We start from the raw sequence: 16,250 nt of genomic DNA, 5'->3' as shown, positions 1-16,250 counted from the left end.
CATCAAATTTCCTACAAAAGCAATAAGAGAAATTAGTAATACTACTCTTAAAGTAATTTAAAACAAAATAACATAAAATTAAACTCAAATAACTTAATTTACATACTCAATAAGTAATCAAACTTAAATTAGAAAAACACCTAAAAATGATAAAATTCGAACATAAAATCTCAAAAGTCTAGTTACTTAAGCCTTCAAAATGTTTCAAAATAACTCTATATAATAGAGTTATCACCCCCGTCCTTTTATTGCATTCAATTAAACTCCTAAATTTTTATTTTGATTATATAAATCCCTTTCACTAACAATTGGCAATTTTATGCCATGACAAATAAGCCACTGAACTTTACATAAAAAGTCAATTAAGCCCACATCCTTTTATTGCATTCACTTGAACCCTTAAACTTTTATTTTGAATCAAATAAACCCTTCTCACTAACAATTGACAATTTTATGCCATGTCATCTACCATGTGGCATGTTGACATGTCATTTTGCTAATGTCACTGCCATGAGGCAGATGATGTGGTATTAAATGTTACTTATTAGGATTTATGTGTTTACCTCTTTGCCTAGTCACATGTCCAAAAATGATTGGTTTATGGATTTCAAATAAAAAAAAAAAGCTAATTACTTTCTTCTCTAATTTGATAGAATAAATGTTTTGAGATTAAACAAAATAAATCATCTGATTTAGGGTTTAAATCCAAAACTAACTAGATCACTTTAAAGATAAAAAATCAAATAAATCTTTCTAACTAATAAAAGTCATTTTAATCCTTTATCGCCCAAAAAACAATTTTTAGGTAAAAATCAAATTCATGTACATTTTAAGTTTTTTTCTATAAAACATACTAAGCATGAAATAGAATCATTGTTCAGTTTTGGTTTGTACATAAAATGTAAATATAAATTACAAATTGTGTGAATTGTGCACTTGAAAGAGACCTAACCTTTAACGGAATGAAGCCTTTATCATACATGCATTTTGCCTTCAAAAATTAAGAAGTCCATTTAGCAGAACACTTAGGTACCTTATTTTAAGTTGGTTAAAACTAATAATATATAAAAGCCCAATGAATATTTTTACAATTGAATATTTTTACTGCCATTGAATCTAAAGCTTGCAAAGTTCATTTTTAAAAAGTAAAAATGCTAGTCGGCCGATTATGCTCCTTAAAATTCAATGGTGAAAATTTGTTCATCACTTTAATACAACAGAAGCAAAAGGTAACGAAGAGAGAGTTTTCAATCAATTTCCAGTGGCATTTGTTATTAAGCTACAAACTTTCGACTGTAAAAGTATTCATTAGGGTTTTTTTTTATGTTATTAGTTTAATCAACTTAAAGTATACATGACTTTGATTTCTACGTGAAAATCGTTATTCTTTTGAAAGAGTAAAATCATTTTTTGGATAATAAAGGATTAGAACGGTTTTAATCGATTGAAAATATTTATTTAATTTTTGGTGTTTGAGATGATTTTGTAAGCTTGGGTTTAAATCTTAAATCAAATAATTTAGTTTGTTTAATCATAAAATATTTGTTCAATTAGATTAGGGAAGAAAGTAAGTAGGTTTTTTTTTTTTTTTTTTTTGTTTTAAATCCTTAAGTCAATTATTTTGCACATGTGGCAGAGCAAAAAGGTAAACACACAAATTTTAATCAGTAACATTTAATGCCACATCATCTGCCACGTGACATTGATATCATCAAATGACACGTCAACATGCCACATGGTAGATGATGTGGCATAAAATTACCAACTGTTAGTGAGAAGGGTTTATTTGATATAAAATAAAAGTTTAAGGGCTTAATTGAATGAAATAGAAAGATGAGGGCTTAACTGACTTTTTGGGTATAGTTCAAGGGCTTATTTGAGTGTTTAGCCAATATCAAAACAAGCCATGATGCTATAGATTATAGACTTAACAGATTTCAATTAAGTATGGAAGCCAAAATGTGGGGGGCAAGTATCACATGTATAGTTATATGCATATAACTAGGAGTTGGTCGAATGCCACTTACAAAGAATTACAAAGAAATCCAAGATAAGGGGATCATACCTTATCTATTATGAGTTGGGACGACCTACAACCCCTAGTATGAGTGAGGCGAGATGCCACTCATAAGTGCACTTAGTACTCCAAGGTAGAGGGATCATACTCTATCTGCTATGAGTTGGGGTGGATTAGCACTCATAGTATCATTGTTTTATTAGGTGTTCAGATTAGAATTTTATGAATAGTTACGTTAGATCAATGGACAGACTAAGTTCTAGACATAGATTGAGTCATATATTGAATGTTGATTGTGTGTTACCATATGGTTGAATTCTAGAGGAAACTCCTATTATGTGAGTATTTTCACATCAATAATTTAAGTAATATATGGAAATTATAGTAAAACACCTACAATTTGGTTCTAAGAGCTAAGTATCAATATCCCTTGTAAAGTACTTAATGCTTCAAATATAGTACAGCTTCCTTGTTTTTCACAAAGGATTTTTCAAAAGCATTCAATTTTTCTTTGTAGATTATAAGTTTATGAAATATCAATTTCAACTAAGAAAAATAGTTGGTTTATAATAAATCAGTTTCAAGTTTTTAACAAGAAAGTTATGCTTATCTCAATATTCATGTTTGTATAAAATTATGATTTGTGCAAAAGCTCTTCCTTTTGACTTGTCCCTTTATCATATTCACTCACAAAACGGAGTTTTTGTGACTCACACATTAATTTTTTTTTTTTTTTTGTAGATTAGTAATTATCTTACTACTTTTGTCACGAAGATAACCTCTTGGTTTTTCTTAATAGGTGATTTAGTTGTCAACTTGAAACTAGAGAGTTAAGTCACGTTTCACTATTGAGTCGGTATTTATTTTTATACTTATATGTGATTGAACATGTTTTATGGTGATGTAGTCAAGATATGGCATTTTATTTTATGAAAATGTATAGATTAATGTTATATGATGGCTCGAAAGCCTATATGGACACTCGAGGGTATATAAGCATGTTTATATGATATGAAACATGAGACTTACTTTATATAGACATTGTTATGAGAATGAAGGTGTTTTCACACTTTATGTTGAGACGTTTCACAATTGTATGATGACGCGTGTATATGTTTAAATTATATAATGTGATTGTGTGCGATTGTGTGTGAATGTTGAGATGAATAGTTTATGTAAGATCAGTATGAGATTACGTTGGGTCTAGTGAGTCATATCTATCTAGTTTCTCGCGGTCATATCTCTAGAATTGAGATGTGACATTTATTTATATATGATATGAAGAATGAAATTTGAAAAACTTTTATACTTTGATGTGTATATTTCTAACCTTAAAACTATCTTCAGGATAATTTTGCCCTCGTTATGTTGTTGTCAGAATTAATGGCAATATACTTCTAGAATTCAACAAAAATGCCCACAAAAAACTACATTCAGTAAATCTGAAAATTTTTATTTAGAGTTTCAAAGAAAAGAAGTTTGATTGAAAAAAAAAAATCAGTAAAAATATAATTATTTTTTAATTAATTAATTTTGACTTTCAACAGGATAAAGTTATCAATATTTATCAAAAAGGCAATCATCATTCATCAGAAATTATCAGTCTTGAGTTTTGAATATACAAACTGATGGTACATCGATTAAAAAAAGAACGAAAGAGCGGTGTTGCGAAACTCCGGTCCAATCCGAACCATTAAAAAGCTATCTGTACACACATCACTTAACCCAGCGCTCCATGATCATACTTTTTGCCTAAAAAATTCTAAAACCGAATCTTTTTTCTCCTTAAAATTAGATTTGTTCTTTTGAAGAACAAATCCAATTGAATCTGATCTAAAAAAAATTGAAAAGAAACTGCATGAAATGATTATGGTATCGGTGAAGCCATTGTTCGTATTGATCTCGACGCTTTCCTTATTCTTGGCCATCGTTTTGCTCTCGCCTTCGAGGCCGTTTTCGCAGCCTTCACAATCTGTCAACTCGCTCAACATGTTACCGATCCGTTCTCTCTCTCGGTGGGTTCTCATTTTTCACTTAATATGTTGCGGTGAATTTCTTTATCAATCCTTGTCGATTTGGCAAAAATTGCAGTGGCAAATCGGATATATGGAGCTTAAAGAGAATTGTGGAGTGGAGACCTTGCAAGTGGTGGCTTCAATCCCACTTAACTCGTTAGTATTTACTAAATGCCTTTGTTCTTTTGTAATTTTTCTTGCATTAGCTCTATTGCCTACTTTTTTCTCTTTTTCTTTTTCTTTTTTTTGGATTTTGGGGAAATTTAATGATATATTTAGAGGTAAGAATATTTTTTGTGAAAGTTTTGTTTTTAATAATTTAATACAGTTAGCTGCCAATGGAGGGGGAAAAGGTGTAAATTTTAGTATTTGGGACTGGGTTTATGAAGTTTTTCATGTAAAAGATAAGGAAGCATTGTTTTAGTTGATGCCCGAAAATAATATTTGGATTAAACTAATATTTTATGGGTAATGTTTGATATAGATTCGGGATAAGTATATGGAAAAGAATACACTTTTGGACATTGTATTAGAATTTTTAAAGAGTGGACAATGGTTTTTGGATTAGGTTACAGGCTTTTGTTTGAATTTTGATATTCTGAGTCAATTTTTGTTTTTAATTGGCTATCATTGCAGACATTTGCATTGGTTTTTTTATTGAAATCCTGCAGCTCTACCAGCCAAGAGTAATGGGTATATTCGTGTCAATTGCTATGGTGGCCTCAATCAGATGAGGAGAGACGTGAGTGCATAACTATTATAAATTTTATTAATCTTTTCTAAAATAACCTTAATTTGCACTAAAAATCAGGTGTTTTTGTGGTGATTGGCAGTTTTGTGATGGTGTTGGTATTGCACGTCTGCTAAATGCTACTCTGGTGTTGCCAAAGTTTGAGGTGGCTGCATATTGGAATGAATCAAGGTAGTCTAGGCCTTTTTTTAATCAATGACTGAACATCTCTTGGAATTTTCATCAATATTTGCTTTTTGTGATAACTCAACTGACACATAGGTCTTTTTGGCATTGCTGTTGTTGATTAGAAATGAACTGACTAGATTATCTTGTGTTGAGGGGCCTATATATTTTGACTCTTTGTCGAACAATTTCGAACATGTTAAGGCAGTAGAGATCTAGGTAATGTTATACTTGTCAGTTGTCACTAATTATATAATGCTTGGAGTGGAAATAGCCGTTTCTATGTAATGCTAATAATTATGAATCTTTTTTTTTTTTCTTTTTGCTCAATCATCAAGAATTTCATTACAGGAAGAGAGAAGAGAGAATACAACTCCATGGTCCTACAGAAAATAATGAACCATGGGAATTATGAATCTACTTATTAAAGTTCTAAGATCGCAAGATATAGTAAGGAGTGTAAATGAAAACCAAGGCAATACTTGATTAACTGTAGTATGGTAGTCTAGGGAATACTGTACTAGTTATGTCTTCTAGACACTGATACTTGCCCTATCTTATTGTTGTTGTCACCCTTAATTTCGTTTTCTTTTATCACATTTGACGCTAGTGGTTTGGTTGATAAATGCTTGTGCTATTCTTCTTTGAAAATTTGCTGATGGTTGTCAAGGGATGAACTTAGTAGAATCTCACATGTTGCTTGACTTTCAGCTCCTGAAGTTCTGAACTTTTAAAATGGGGAAGAATTTAGTTAAGCTTTATTAATTGAAGCTCGAGACAATAAATGTTCTGGATCAAGCAGCTGAGTTTTCCTTTTAGGGAAACTGAACCTCTTCCCAACTGTCCAGTCCTAAATTCATAGGATTAATGATTTGAGTGCTGACTAGAGCTTTATTGTTTCTTCATAGAGGTCGCCAACACATACCCTAAGGATTGCTAATTAAATTGTTAGGATATGTCCCATATGCTTTTTTTTCAATCAACTATTTAAATTATGAACAGTTATCAGTACATATTTTTTATTATACTGTAATTTTTGGTCATAAATACTGCAATCATGACAATGGTGCTTGGTAACTGCTTCTTTTGTTGTATTACATTTAATTCATTGTCAAATGTGTATAGCTGAATTTTGTCCTATGATAGAGTGCCTAATGATATCCAAATGTGTTTATGTTGTCATGATGTTTTATAAAGATAACATCTTTATGATTTTTGCTTTCACCACAGTGGCTTTGCAGATGTATTTGATGTCAATTACTTCATAAAACAGATGAGTGGTTTTGTCAAAGTCGTCAGAGAATTGCCACCAGAGATATCATCAAAAGAACCTTTTCGAGTAGATTGTAGTAAGCGGAAAGGTCAATTTGATTACATTGAAAGTGTTCTTCCATCTTTGTTGAAACATCATTACATCTCTATCACACCAGCAATGAGCCAAAGAAGGGATAGGTATTGCATTTGTGTTTCAGAATTTACCATACTTCAGTTTCTTAGATTTAATGGCATATATGAAGAGTACTTTTCTGTTTTATTATGACATCTTGTAGGTACCCTCAGTATGCAAAAGCTGCACTTTGTCAAGGCTGTTACAGTGCATTAAGGCTGACCAAATCCTTGGAGAAGAAGGCTAATGAGCTTCTGGATGCCATACCCAAACCTTTCCTTGCCCTTCACCTTCGATTTGAACCAGACATGGTAGCTTATAGCCAATGTCAGTACTCAGGCCTTTCTCCTACCTCCATTGAAGCCATTGAAGCTGCACGTGGAGACAATAGAAAGCCATGGACTGGAGAAGCAGCTCGCATTTGGAGGAAAAGGGGGAAATGTCCTCTCATACCTAATGAAACGGCCTTTATACTTCAAGCAATTTCTGTACCCACAAACACAAATATTTATCTTGCAGCTGGGGATGGACTAATGGAGATTGAAGGCTTAACATCTATTTATACCAATGTAGTTACCAAGTCTGCCCTTCTTAGTGGTGAGGATTTCAAAAGCATGCATGGGAACACAAAAGCTGCCTTGGATTATTATGTATCTATAAACAGTGATTCTTACGTGGCTACATACTTTGGAAACATGGACAAGATGGTGGCAGCAATGCGAGCTTTTAAAGGATTGTACAAAACTCTTTTCCTAAGCAGGAGAGCTTTTTCGGAGTTTACTTCTGAAGGGTTGGAAGGGAAGCAGTTGATGAAAGCCTTATGGAAGGTTCACAAAGAAGATTTTGTCATGGGACGAGGGTCTGCTTTGCCTGACTGCTTTTGTGAATTTAAATTATAGTTTCAGTCTTTTTCTCCTCCTTTTTGTGACAATTCCTTGTTAATTTTTAGGTATTCTTTTTGTATGATTCTGCGGGATACTTGTAAGCCTTTTAACTGGGTATTCTTGAAATTTTAATCGTACAGTGTAATTGGCTTAAATGTAAAACATTTGATGGTCAATTAGCCACTCCAATGCAATATTTTTCTGACTTTTTACTTTTGCCCGGTGAAAGAAGCAGTTCTTGATATTGTAGAACCTGGTTTCTCTTTTGGTACTGTGCTCTTTAAGTAAAATTTGGATATAAAACTGAAGTAAGTGCATTTATCAGAGGCTGTGCTCCTCAAGCCTCAAGGTGCTTCTTCCAAGAGAAGGGTTCCTTCCTTTGATCCTCAAAGATGTTTGATTAAAGCCACTCAGCAGCTCTTGGGAATAGGACTGGTCTTGTTCCATATCCCATGTTCATTGCAGACTAATTTCTTGGTGGATTGGATAAGTTTGCACTTCGCATTTCCTTTGGAAAGTGGAAACTATTAATAATTCCCTTGGTTTTTTCTAGTTTCAATGCCCATGGTCTCCTAAGTGCTTGGGCCATTGGATCTAGTTATCTCCTCTGAGCTGTAGTTCTACCAAAACCTTTGAGCTTGAATCGAAAATAGTGTACTAGAAATTAAAATGCACTAAAAGAATTGGAATTGTAGGAAGAAATAATGCTACTCTGGCTCAATCCTTAGATAAAAAGAGAAACTTTGCATGGAAAACTTTTTCAAGAAGGAAGAAGACTATTACGTCTCAAGATATTTATTTTTTTTATTTGAAAAAAAGAAAATTCGAATTTTACATTTTACACAAGGAGATCTTCTTTTGCTTAAACCGGTTGCCTTAACTTTGCAAGCGATCCATGGGTAGCATGTTCTTCAAGCATTGCCAATCAGCATTCTTCTACGCCATACCAGAAAGAAACCCCTTTCATATTCATCCACGTCGTACAATCTCTTGTGTTGGATAGAAATTAATGAACTGTACTTCCTTTTCACCACAGCTCTTTTTGCATGAAGTGGCGCGTGTCTTGAAACAATCAATAAATTCGCATGCCTTTGAGGCAAAGCAAACAAGAACCACAAGTTTATGTACTACTTTTACAAGTGCAAAATGGGTGCCTTTCCATTGTGGAATGGACGGTCAAGAAACATATGCAAAAAGCATCAAATAAACGACTCTTGTACATCACTTCAAAAAATTATTCTCCTTAGCCCTCGCTTCAGGCTCAACCAAAAGATTTTATAGATAGATCTTGTAGTTAATACAATACCGGTCAGTAAAAGTATCGAGAAATTTTATATATTATAACATTTTGTTTAATTTAATCTTTTTTAAAACATAAATTATCTACTTTAATTCCAGTATAATTTAATCTTTTTAAGTAATTCTGTAAAATTTTTCTTTTTATTTTTGACATATCTAGCATTACGTCAACACTTTTTGACACATTAAAATCAGTTAGACATCTCTTACGACAAATTTTGACAAAATTATTCATTAACAATCAAATTACACCAAATAGCAAAATATAACAACTAAAATTAGATTTAAAAAAAAAAAATTAAATTAAACAAAATGCTATAATTCAATAATTTCCGGAATACTTTTACCGAGACCAGACTACACGTCTAAAGAGAAAAGAAAACCCCTTGTGGAAACCAACTCTCATAATTGACTTTAGTTGTGTGTTAAAGTTAAAGGCTTAGTGAATGTGATCATGTCGCAAGCTAACCAAAGGTGTACACGAAATCGAGTGACTTTCGCTTACAAGTTTGGTTATCTTAACCGTGTTACAGGACACCTGAAATGTTCCATACCAACATCACATTATCATTCTTGACGAAGTTTCCTAATGAGATACGTAGATATATATACCCTCCCAACTTTAGCATGGCAGTAAAACCTCTCTTTCAGAAGCAGAAAAGGGGGGGAAAAGAACAAAACTAACCCACAAATAGTTTATGTTACTGTTTCCTTCATGTAATGGCACTCCTGGTCTTGGCAATTATGATTGCTGCAGCAATAAGCAAAGAAGTCTACTTTGTCCATGGGGATATCGGCACTGCATCATTTTATAACCCTCCATACATACGTGAGTATCTTTTCTTTCTCCTTCACCTCTTTCTCTTCTGAGAATTTTATTCAAACGACTCTCCTGTTGGAAGAGAAATTCAAAACTTGAATTACAAACAATCGTATCTTTGTTACACCTTTATATCATGTATTCTCCCTTGCAGCAACTAAATGCGATGGTAATCGAGAAGAACAGTTTCCACCTGGGAATCTGTTTGTTGCTGTTAGTGAGGGATTATGGGACAATGGAGCTGCTTGTGGGAGGCGGTACAGATTAAGATGCCTGAGCGGACCGCAGAGACCATGTAAGCATAGAACCATTGATGTCAAAGTGGTGGATTTCTGCCCTGTCACACCATGCCTCTCAACAATGATGCTGTCCAGGGATGCTTTTGCAGCTATTGCACATCAACATGGAAGGAAAATCAATATCGAATATATACAGTAAAATTCTTCCTCTTCTATCTTCTTCGTTTCCTTCAATTGAAAACATCACAGACAACTTATATCAAATTTATGTCTCTGGATTTAACCATGATGACTTGTTGCAGGGTTTGAGAAATTAGCCGGCATGAGTACAATCAGATCATAATACCAGCTTCTGCCTGTGTAGAAGAAAAATACATGCAGGGAACAAATTAGAAGTGTGATAAAGAAGTTAATATCAAGTTCCTAAATTCTTTTACTGATCGGCAGAAATATCAGTAACATTAGCAATAACTATTTGAGTCTGTTACATAAGAGGACAGAAATCACATGGGAGACCACATGCAGTTGTCTTTGTTACATAAAAGGATATTGATGTTGTTTAGAAGTAATGCAAGTACTATTTTATACTCTAAAGATGCATGATGGGTTATTTTTCTAGGAAACTTGTTCAAAGAAGGAATCGGTGCTGCATTATTCAAATTTTTTAACCTAAAATTTGATCTTTAGCGAGCATTTGATTTAGGACACTGATAATAGCTTTTATACTAGTAAATTCTACATTTTCAGATATTTGATATCTAAAAACCGAAAGTCCTTACATCTTTGGATATCTGATAACTTAAAACAAAGAAACAGGTGGGGGCAGGGGGTGTGCCAGGGTAGACCTAGCAAAATCAAACTCCATACACCACTATGAAACCATTTCTTAGGTTCACAGTTCTGCTCAAGACCCATCTCTTCATGAGCTATCACAAGAACAAACCAAGCTAATACTTTGATAGCAATTTGAATATTTTAACACGTGGAAAAGTGGCATCTTCTTGACTTGCAGTTCCAAAGATATAAACTATTAAAAACATAACCTACTTTGTTAAATACTCTTACATGCTGCCTAATGCAGAGTTATAGTTTACATGTAAATCACTTTACATGAGCTATCTTAACAACCACAACAATACAATTGGTTGATACGTAGCCAATTATATATATGTATTGAAAGTAAAATGTAGTCATACATTGCATGACAGACACAAGTTGCAATGTCATGCAGCCAACTAAATTTATGCATCTTAGAGTAGTATAATATGGTAAGAATTTTCTTACCCTATATAGGATAAAAACATTTTTGCCCCTACAATAGAATAGTCAAATCAATTATAACAATTTTTAACCATGAATATAAAATCTAAACCAGGACCTCTCACAATCAAAATTCCACACAGTATAAAAATATCGACATATTAATTTAGAATGTATACAGAATTAACTTAGTTTCATATTTTACTTACCTGTGAGCTCATTAACAACTTCAAAAGTCAGATTTTTATTATGTGCTAAACAATTGATTGATTGAGCATCCTGCTGCTTAACTGTTTCTGCAGTGTAAGAGACTAATTATAGACACTTTCACAATTACACTCATATTAAGTGTCCAATAATGAAATCCTGGTACATACCTCCAAGTCAAATCTGCCTCAGAATCTCTCACTGTACATAATGGCTTTGATAGAATGAAAATTACAGTTGACCTACCTGCACAAGCACCACTAGTGAGATTAGCCCATAATTGCCCGTAGCCATCCTCAGCTTCCAGCAAAAGTGGAAACTGAAGCAGACTATACATTACCATAACGTACGCCACATCATTATTTGTTGTTCTGAAGCTAAAATGAATTGTCAGGGTCTGCCTAAAAGAAGTTCTCCATATACTCATTGAGTAATCTAGTGAAAGTTGCAGTTAATCACTCACCCCTACCTCATTTTTACCTGTGAAGCCACCTAATTCCATATGTCTTTCCAGTAAATCCTGAGGTCTTTTACTTTCAACTTTTCCTCCTCTATTTTACTGAGACTATGAGATCATTGTTTTGGTCTCTGGAGCTGCAGTCTTTAATCAAGGTCTTCAAAATAGGTGATGCCCCCGAAGTTATTCCATAAGGTAGATATTGGTTCAAAAGTTGCGAGTACTTCAAAGCAGTTTGAAGTTCCTGTTCATTTAAATCATTGGAGATCATTTTCCTCCACTCCTTTGATTTTCCTTCCAAGCAAATGCCATGTAGAAAGGCAGCAAAAGAAACAGGGTCAGGAACAAAGCCCTTATTCGTTATCTTATCCTTTAACTGGAAAGCAATTCCAGTCATTCCATTTTGGCAAAGGCAGAGGAGGACAGAGTTATAAACAGCAGCTCTTTGAGCAGATCCATCAGATATCATCATATTAAAGGATTCAATAAAAAGAGATTTCTTCTCCAAAGACTGATTATCCAGAATTGCAGTTGGACTGTTTGAGAAGCCATTTACTACATAGTGGAAAGTAATATCATTAGGCATGCACTTGTTAGACAGCATCAATTCAAAATAGAAGACTGCTTTTGCAAGTTTACCTTCCTTGCAAAAGCTCCCAATAAGTATAGTGTATGTGACTACATTAGGCTCCAAACCACAAGATCGCATCTCTTTAAAAGCATTTTCAGCTGTATTAAAATCTCCACTTCGACAAAATCCATTGATCAGAGAGGTATATGTCACCACATTGGGCTTGCATTTTCTTTTAACCATCTGTCCAAACACCCTTAGTGCACCATACATGTCATGGTGCTTTATGTAACCATCTATAATTGTAGAGTACGTGTACTCATCTAGGGTGACCTGTACTTCCATCATTCTAGTGACACACAACAGTGCTTCCTTCATCTGTCCAAATTTGCAGAAACCCTTAATCATGGCATTGTATCCAACAGTACCAGGATCCATGCCTTCTTTAATCATAATTTCAAATAGTTTCTTTGCCTCAAGGAGATCACCATTCCTGATGAATCCATCAACCAGGGTCGCATAAACAAATGCATCAGGGGTTACATTTTGGTCAAGCATCTTGGCAAGGAGGACTTTAGCAGCAGAAAATCTTCCTTTCTTGCAAAGTCCATTCATCAAAACATTATATATACCAGCATCAGGCAATACTCCCTTTTCAACCATCCTGTGTCTAATCATTAATGCTACATCCACCTCTCCCTTTGCAACAAGTCCATGGACAAGAGCTCCGAAAGCAACTAAATCAGGTTTATGTCCACTCTCTGTCATTTCAATGAGCAAATCCAATGCCACAAAATATTTCCCTACTCTGCAATATCCTTGTATCAAAGGAGTATAACTAAACTTATTCGGTATCAATCCCATCTTCATTGCCTGTTTCAGAAGTTGACCAGCTTCCCAAACCTTCCCATCCTTACACAAACCAATAATCAAAGTGTTATACGTAACAATATCTGGTTCACATCCACTCTCAATCATCTGCTTTATAGTCTCTGTCACTTTAACCTCAAAACCATGCTTAAATCGAGCATCAATAATATTATTATAAACCTGAGTATTAACACCCAACCCCATTTCTTTCATTTCTTTCAAAAGCTTGTCAATTTCCTTGAAATCCCCTTTCTTACAAAACCCATTTATCATAGCTCCATAAGTCTTCAATGTAGGCAAAAACCCCTTCATTTTCAACTCCTTGAAAAGGTCCTTAGCTCTTTGGACATCCCTTTTAGTGGAACACCCATCAATTAATGTATTATAAAAAACAACATTCGGAACACACCCTTCTCCCCATCTATCCTCAACCAATTTTTTACCTTCCTCAACCTTCCCTACTTTACATAAACCCTTCACCATTATGCAGACACTATAATTGTCAACACAGCCTTCTCTTTCAACCATTTCATCAAACACTTTATGCGCGATCTCAACTTTTTTTAACTCCACGAGTGAATTAAGCAATGAATTACAAGCAGACACATTAGGAACAGAGTTGTAAATATTAACCACAGAGTAAAACAACTCAAGAGCTTTATCAACAAAGCCAGAATCTACATAAACGCGAACAATAAAGCTTAAAGCTTCATGTGTAGGCTTTATTTCTTCCATTTTCATGTTCTCCAATGCGGTTTCGATCTCAGAAAACAGTCTAAACCTTGCTAGGAGCTTCAAGAAAGAAGAATGAGCCAACTCATTAAGGGGAAAATGCTGAGGTTCTTGCTTAGAGACCCAATCAAAGAACTTTATGCCTAATTCTACGTCGTGTATATGATCAAACACGTAATGGGCAACCTCCGAAACGCAGGTTTCTTCGTCGCAGAAACGGGTTTCGAGGGAATCTGGCCATTGTGGGTGGGTTTTCAGGATTTGTATGGTTTCAGTGATGAGGATTTTGAGGCGGGGAGGGAAGCGAAACGGTGGAGAAGGATTGCGTTTTGGGATGTGGAGGGGTTTGATGCGAGAGAGAAGGGTTTTAGACATCAGAAGGAGAAATGAGAAAAAGAATGAAGAGCTGAGGTTTTTGAGGCTTTAAGGGGTTTAATCATTTGGCTCAGTGACAGCCTTAATCTTCCAAATGTTAAAATGCCTTCCGCATTTCTGCCACTTGTAAGAATGTTGTACAATTTTCTGTTCAAGGCAATAACAAATAAATTTTGAAATTAAACTTGTTTAGGCATAATATTTAAAAAATTTTAAAGAATTCTTCAATCTTTTATTACATTCAATTAAGCTATTATATTTTTACTTTGAGTCAAATAAATTTTTATAATTAAAAAATATCACATGGCATGTTGATATATCATAATTAATGATGATGTGGTATATTGATGTGACATAATAACATGGTCATATGGCATTTTATATTATCCACGTTGTAACACCCCCGATCTTGATGTTAGCCATGCATGATGCTGGACTAACTTATAGTTGATATGAACTTCGATGTGTATGTTTATGAACTTGAGGAATGCGTATGTCCATAGAAAGAGATGGTCATGAAATGTATGAGTGTGTAAAAACTCAAATGATGTTGTGCATATGCTTGGCACATGAATGATATAGTTCATATGTTTGCCACTAAATTGAGTATGATATTTATGTAAATTATGCTATGTTTAATTGATATACTATGTGACATAGGGCATGAATGAGAAATTGGTGTGCATGATGAACTTTTATGTTGATCTTAAGTGAAATGTGAATGATTGAAGGTTGTGAAGAAGATTTAGAAAGAGTTTAGACTTCATAATAATCAATTTTTATGAATTTGGACCTAAGGATTCGATCCTAGTGCATGTAGGATCGAATCTGCGAAGTAAAGATTAAAGGAAATAATAGCATTCGCCCAAGATCGAGTACAGAACCCTTGTAGTCGATCCTAGGGTAGGAAATGAGATTTGGGGTAAACAATCTAGTCCAGGATTGAATACCTAGCTCCCATACTCAATCCTGAGGAACCAAATCAGCAAAAATTAAGCTTAAAAGCCCCAAAATCGAAAAATCCTTCATGTTCTCCTATTTCTTCATTCTCTCATCCGATTTCTCTCAAATTTCACCCCATTTAAAACCTTCACACTCTAATGCTAAATCTTGGATTTGAAGTGCTAAAAGTGAGAGATTTCACTCCAAAAACCTTGTTTGGTGATTTTTACTTTGTCTCTCTAAACCTAAAACCTTAGCTTTCGAGAGTGGATTTTTAAGGCACTTGGAGTTGTTTGGAGTAAATTTGAAGCTTCAGAAATGCTTATAGTGGCAAGATTGTAACTGTAAAACCCGACCCTATAAACACATGTCATGATATACATGCACTGAGTAGCATGTTATTACGCTAGGAAAGTCCCTAAGAATAAATGAAACTCGATATTGTATCTAACGGTACACTTGAGTTGATTTAACCTCAAACTAGTTCAAATAGGAATCGTAGGATGAAATTTAATATTTTACAGTTCAGGAATGACTAAAAATGATTGTTCGAAGTTCAAGGGTTCATTTGGAAAAAAATTGAAAATTTTGATGTTTAGGGGCAAAATCATCATTTTGCCACATAAGATAATAATTTGATCATGGAGTGAAATTTTTGATCAAGATTAACTATTTGGAGTATAATTTAATGATAGGAAGTGAAAAAGTTTAATACCGGTGATTTCTGGAGTGTAAGGGCAAAATCATAATTTTGCCACCTGCGGACAAAATTTGAGATTTTGAGAGAATTTAGATCAAATTTGACCAATTGGAGAATGGTATGAGTATAAGGGATGAAAAATATGTCTATGGACAATTTTTCAGTTTTTGGGGCAAAAATGTAATTTTTGACTTTTACGGGGGCAAAGTGTAAATTTCAAAAATTACTTCACCAAGACTTTGGATAAGTCTGAGAATTTTATCTAAGCTATGGATATGTGGAACAAGTGTATGGTGAAAATTTGGAAACAAATGGAAGGCTAGAATTTAAGGAATTAATAAAACATTAAAAACATGAATAAAATAATATTATATTATTTTAACCTTTAAAAAGGTCAAAATTCCAGAATTCTCATCTTCTTCAAGCCGTCCAAACCAGGAGAGAAAAGGAGGAAAAGAAATAAGAACCCTAGCTGAAAATTTTGAGAAAAATCAAGAGAAATCAAGAAATCAAGCATTAAAAAGGTAAATTTCATTGATTTTCCTTGTGATTTTCACTA

At 33.9% G+C, this 16,250-nt stretch overlaps 3 protein-coding genes across 8 annotated transcripts; 2 read left to right on the top strand and 1 right to left on the bottom strand.

Moving 5' to 3' along the window:
• Nucleotides 3,626-7,431, top strand: LOC18595724 (uncharacterized protein At1g04910). 2 transcript variants are annotated; one of them, XM_007023800.2, is made up of 6 exons: nt 3,626-4,032; nt 4,109-4,188; nt 4,704-4,774; nt 4,866-4,954; nt 6,179-6,400; nt 6,499-7,431. In XM_007023800.2, exons 1-6 carry the CDS (start codon nt 3,881-3,883, stop codon nt 7,232-7,234), a joined length of 1,350 nt encoding a protein of 449 aa, XP_007023862.2. In that variant the 5' UTR covers nt 3,626-3,880; the 3' UTR covers nt 7,235-7,431. The 2 variants fall into 2 exon arrangements, with proteins under 2 accessions (XP_007023862.2, XP_007023863.2); XM_007023801.2 differs by having other exon boundaries at nt 3,628-4,032; nt 4,669-4,774.
• Nucleotides 8,878-10,195, top strand: LOC18595723 (EG45-like domain containing protein 2). Its single transcript, XM_018123591.1, has 3 exons — nt 8,878-9,347; nt 9,493-9,772; nt 9,880-10,195. Exons 1-3 carry the CDS (start codon nt 9,239-9,241, stop codon nt 9,884-9,886), a joined length of 396 nt encoding a protein of 131 aa, XP_017979080.1. The 5' UTR covers nt 8,878-9,238; the 3' UTR covers nt 9,887-10,195.
• LOC18595722 (pentatricopeptide repeat-containing protein At1g52620) lies at nt 9,850-14,131 on the bottom strand. 5 transcript variants are annotated; one of them, XM_018123588.1, is made up of 4 exons: nt 11,514-14,131; nt 11,215-11,290; nt 11,047-11,133; nt 9,865-9,933 (listed from the first exon to the last, which is right to left on the bottom strand). In XM_018123588.1, exon 1 carries the CDS (start codon nt 14,047-14,049, stop codon nt 11,596-11,598), a length of 2,454 nt encoding a protein of 817 aa, XP_017979077.1. In that variant the 5' UTR covers nt 14,050-14,131; the 3' UTR covers nt 9,865-9,933; nt 11,047-11,133; nt 11,215-11,290; nt 11,514-11,595. The 5 variants fall into 5 exon arrangements, with proteins under 5 accessions (XP_017979079.1, XP_017979077.1, XP_017979075.1 ...); XM_018123587.1 differs by adding an exon at nt 10,862-10,889 and having other exon boundaries at nt 9,902-9,933; nt 11,215-14,131; XM_018123586.1 differs by having other exon boundaries at nt 11,215-14,131.

This window comes from Theobroma cacao, chromosome 6, assembly GCF_000208745.1.
Source record: "Theobroma cacao cultivar B97-61/B2 chromosome 6, Criollo_cocoa_genome_V2, whole genome shotgun sequence".
In the NCBI taxonomy this organism is placed as follows: domain Eukaryota; kingdom Viridiplantae; phylum Streptophyta; class Magnoliopsida; order Malvales; family Malvaceae; genus Theobroma; species Theobroma cacao.
Note: the sequence above shows the minus strand (reverse complement) of the source record. Positions and strands in the feature narration are given on the sequence as shown.

Coding starts and splice junctions, on each gene's coding strand:
- LOC18595724 (XM_007023800.2), top strand. CDS start 3,881: ATGATTATGGTATCGGTGAAGCCATTGTTCGTATTGATCTCGACGCTT. Junction 4,775..4,865: donor TCAATCAGATGAGGAGAGAC/GTGAGTGCATAA, acceptor GGTGATTGGCAG/TTTTGTGATGGTGTTGGTAT. Junction 6,401..6,498: donor ATGAGCCAAAGAAGGGATAG/GTATTGCATTTG, acceptor GACATCTTGTAG/GTACCCTCAGTATGCAAAAG.
- LOC18595723 (XM_018123591.1), top strand. CDS start 9,239: ATGGCACTCCTGGTCTTGGCAATTATGATTGCTGCAGCAATAAGCAAA. Junction 9,348..9,492: donor TTATAACCCTCCATACATAC/GTGAGTATCTTT, acceptor TCTCCCTTGCAG/CAACTAAATGCGATGGTAAT.
- LOC18595722 (XM_018123590.1), bottom strand. CDS start 14,049: ATGTCTAAAACCCTTCTCTCTCGCATCAAACCCCTCCACATCCCAAAA.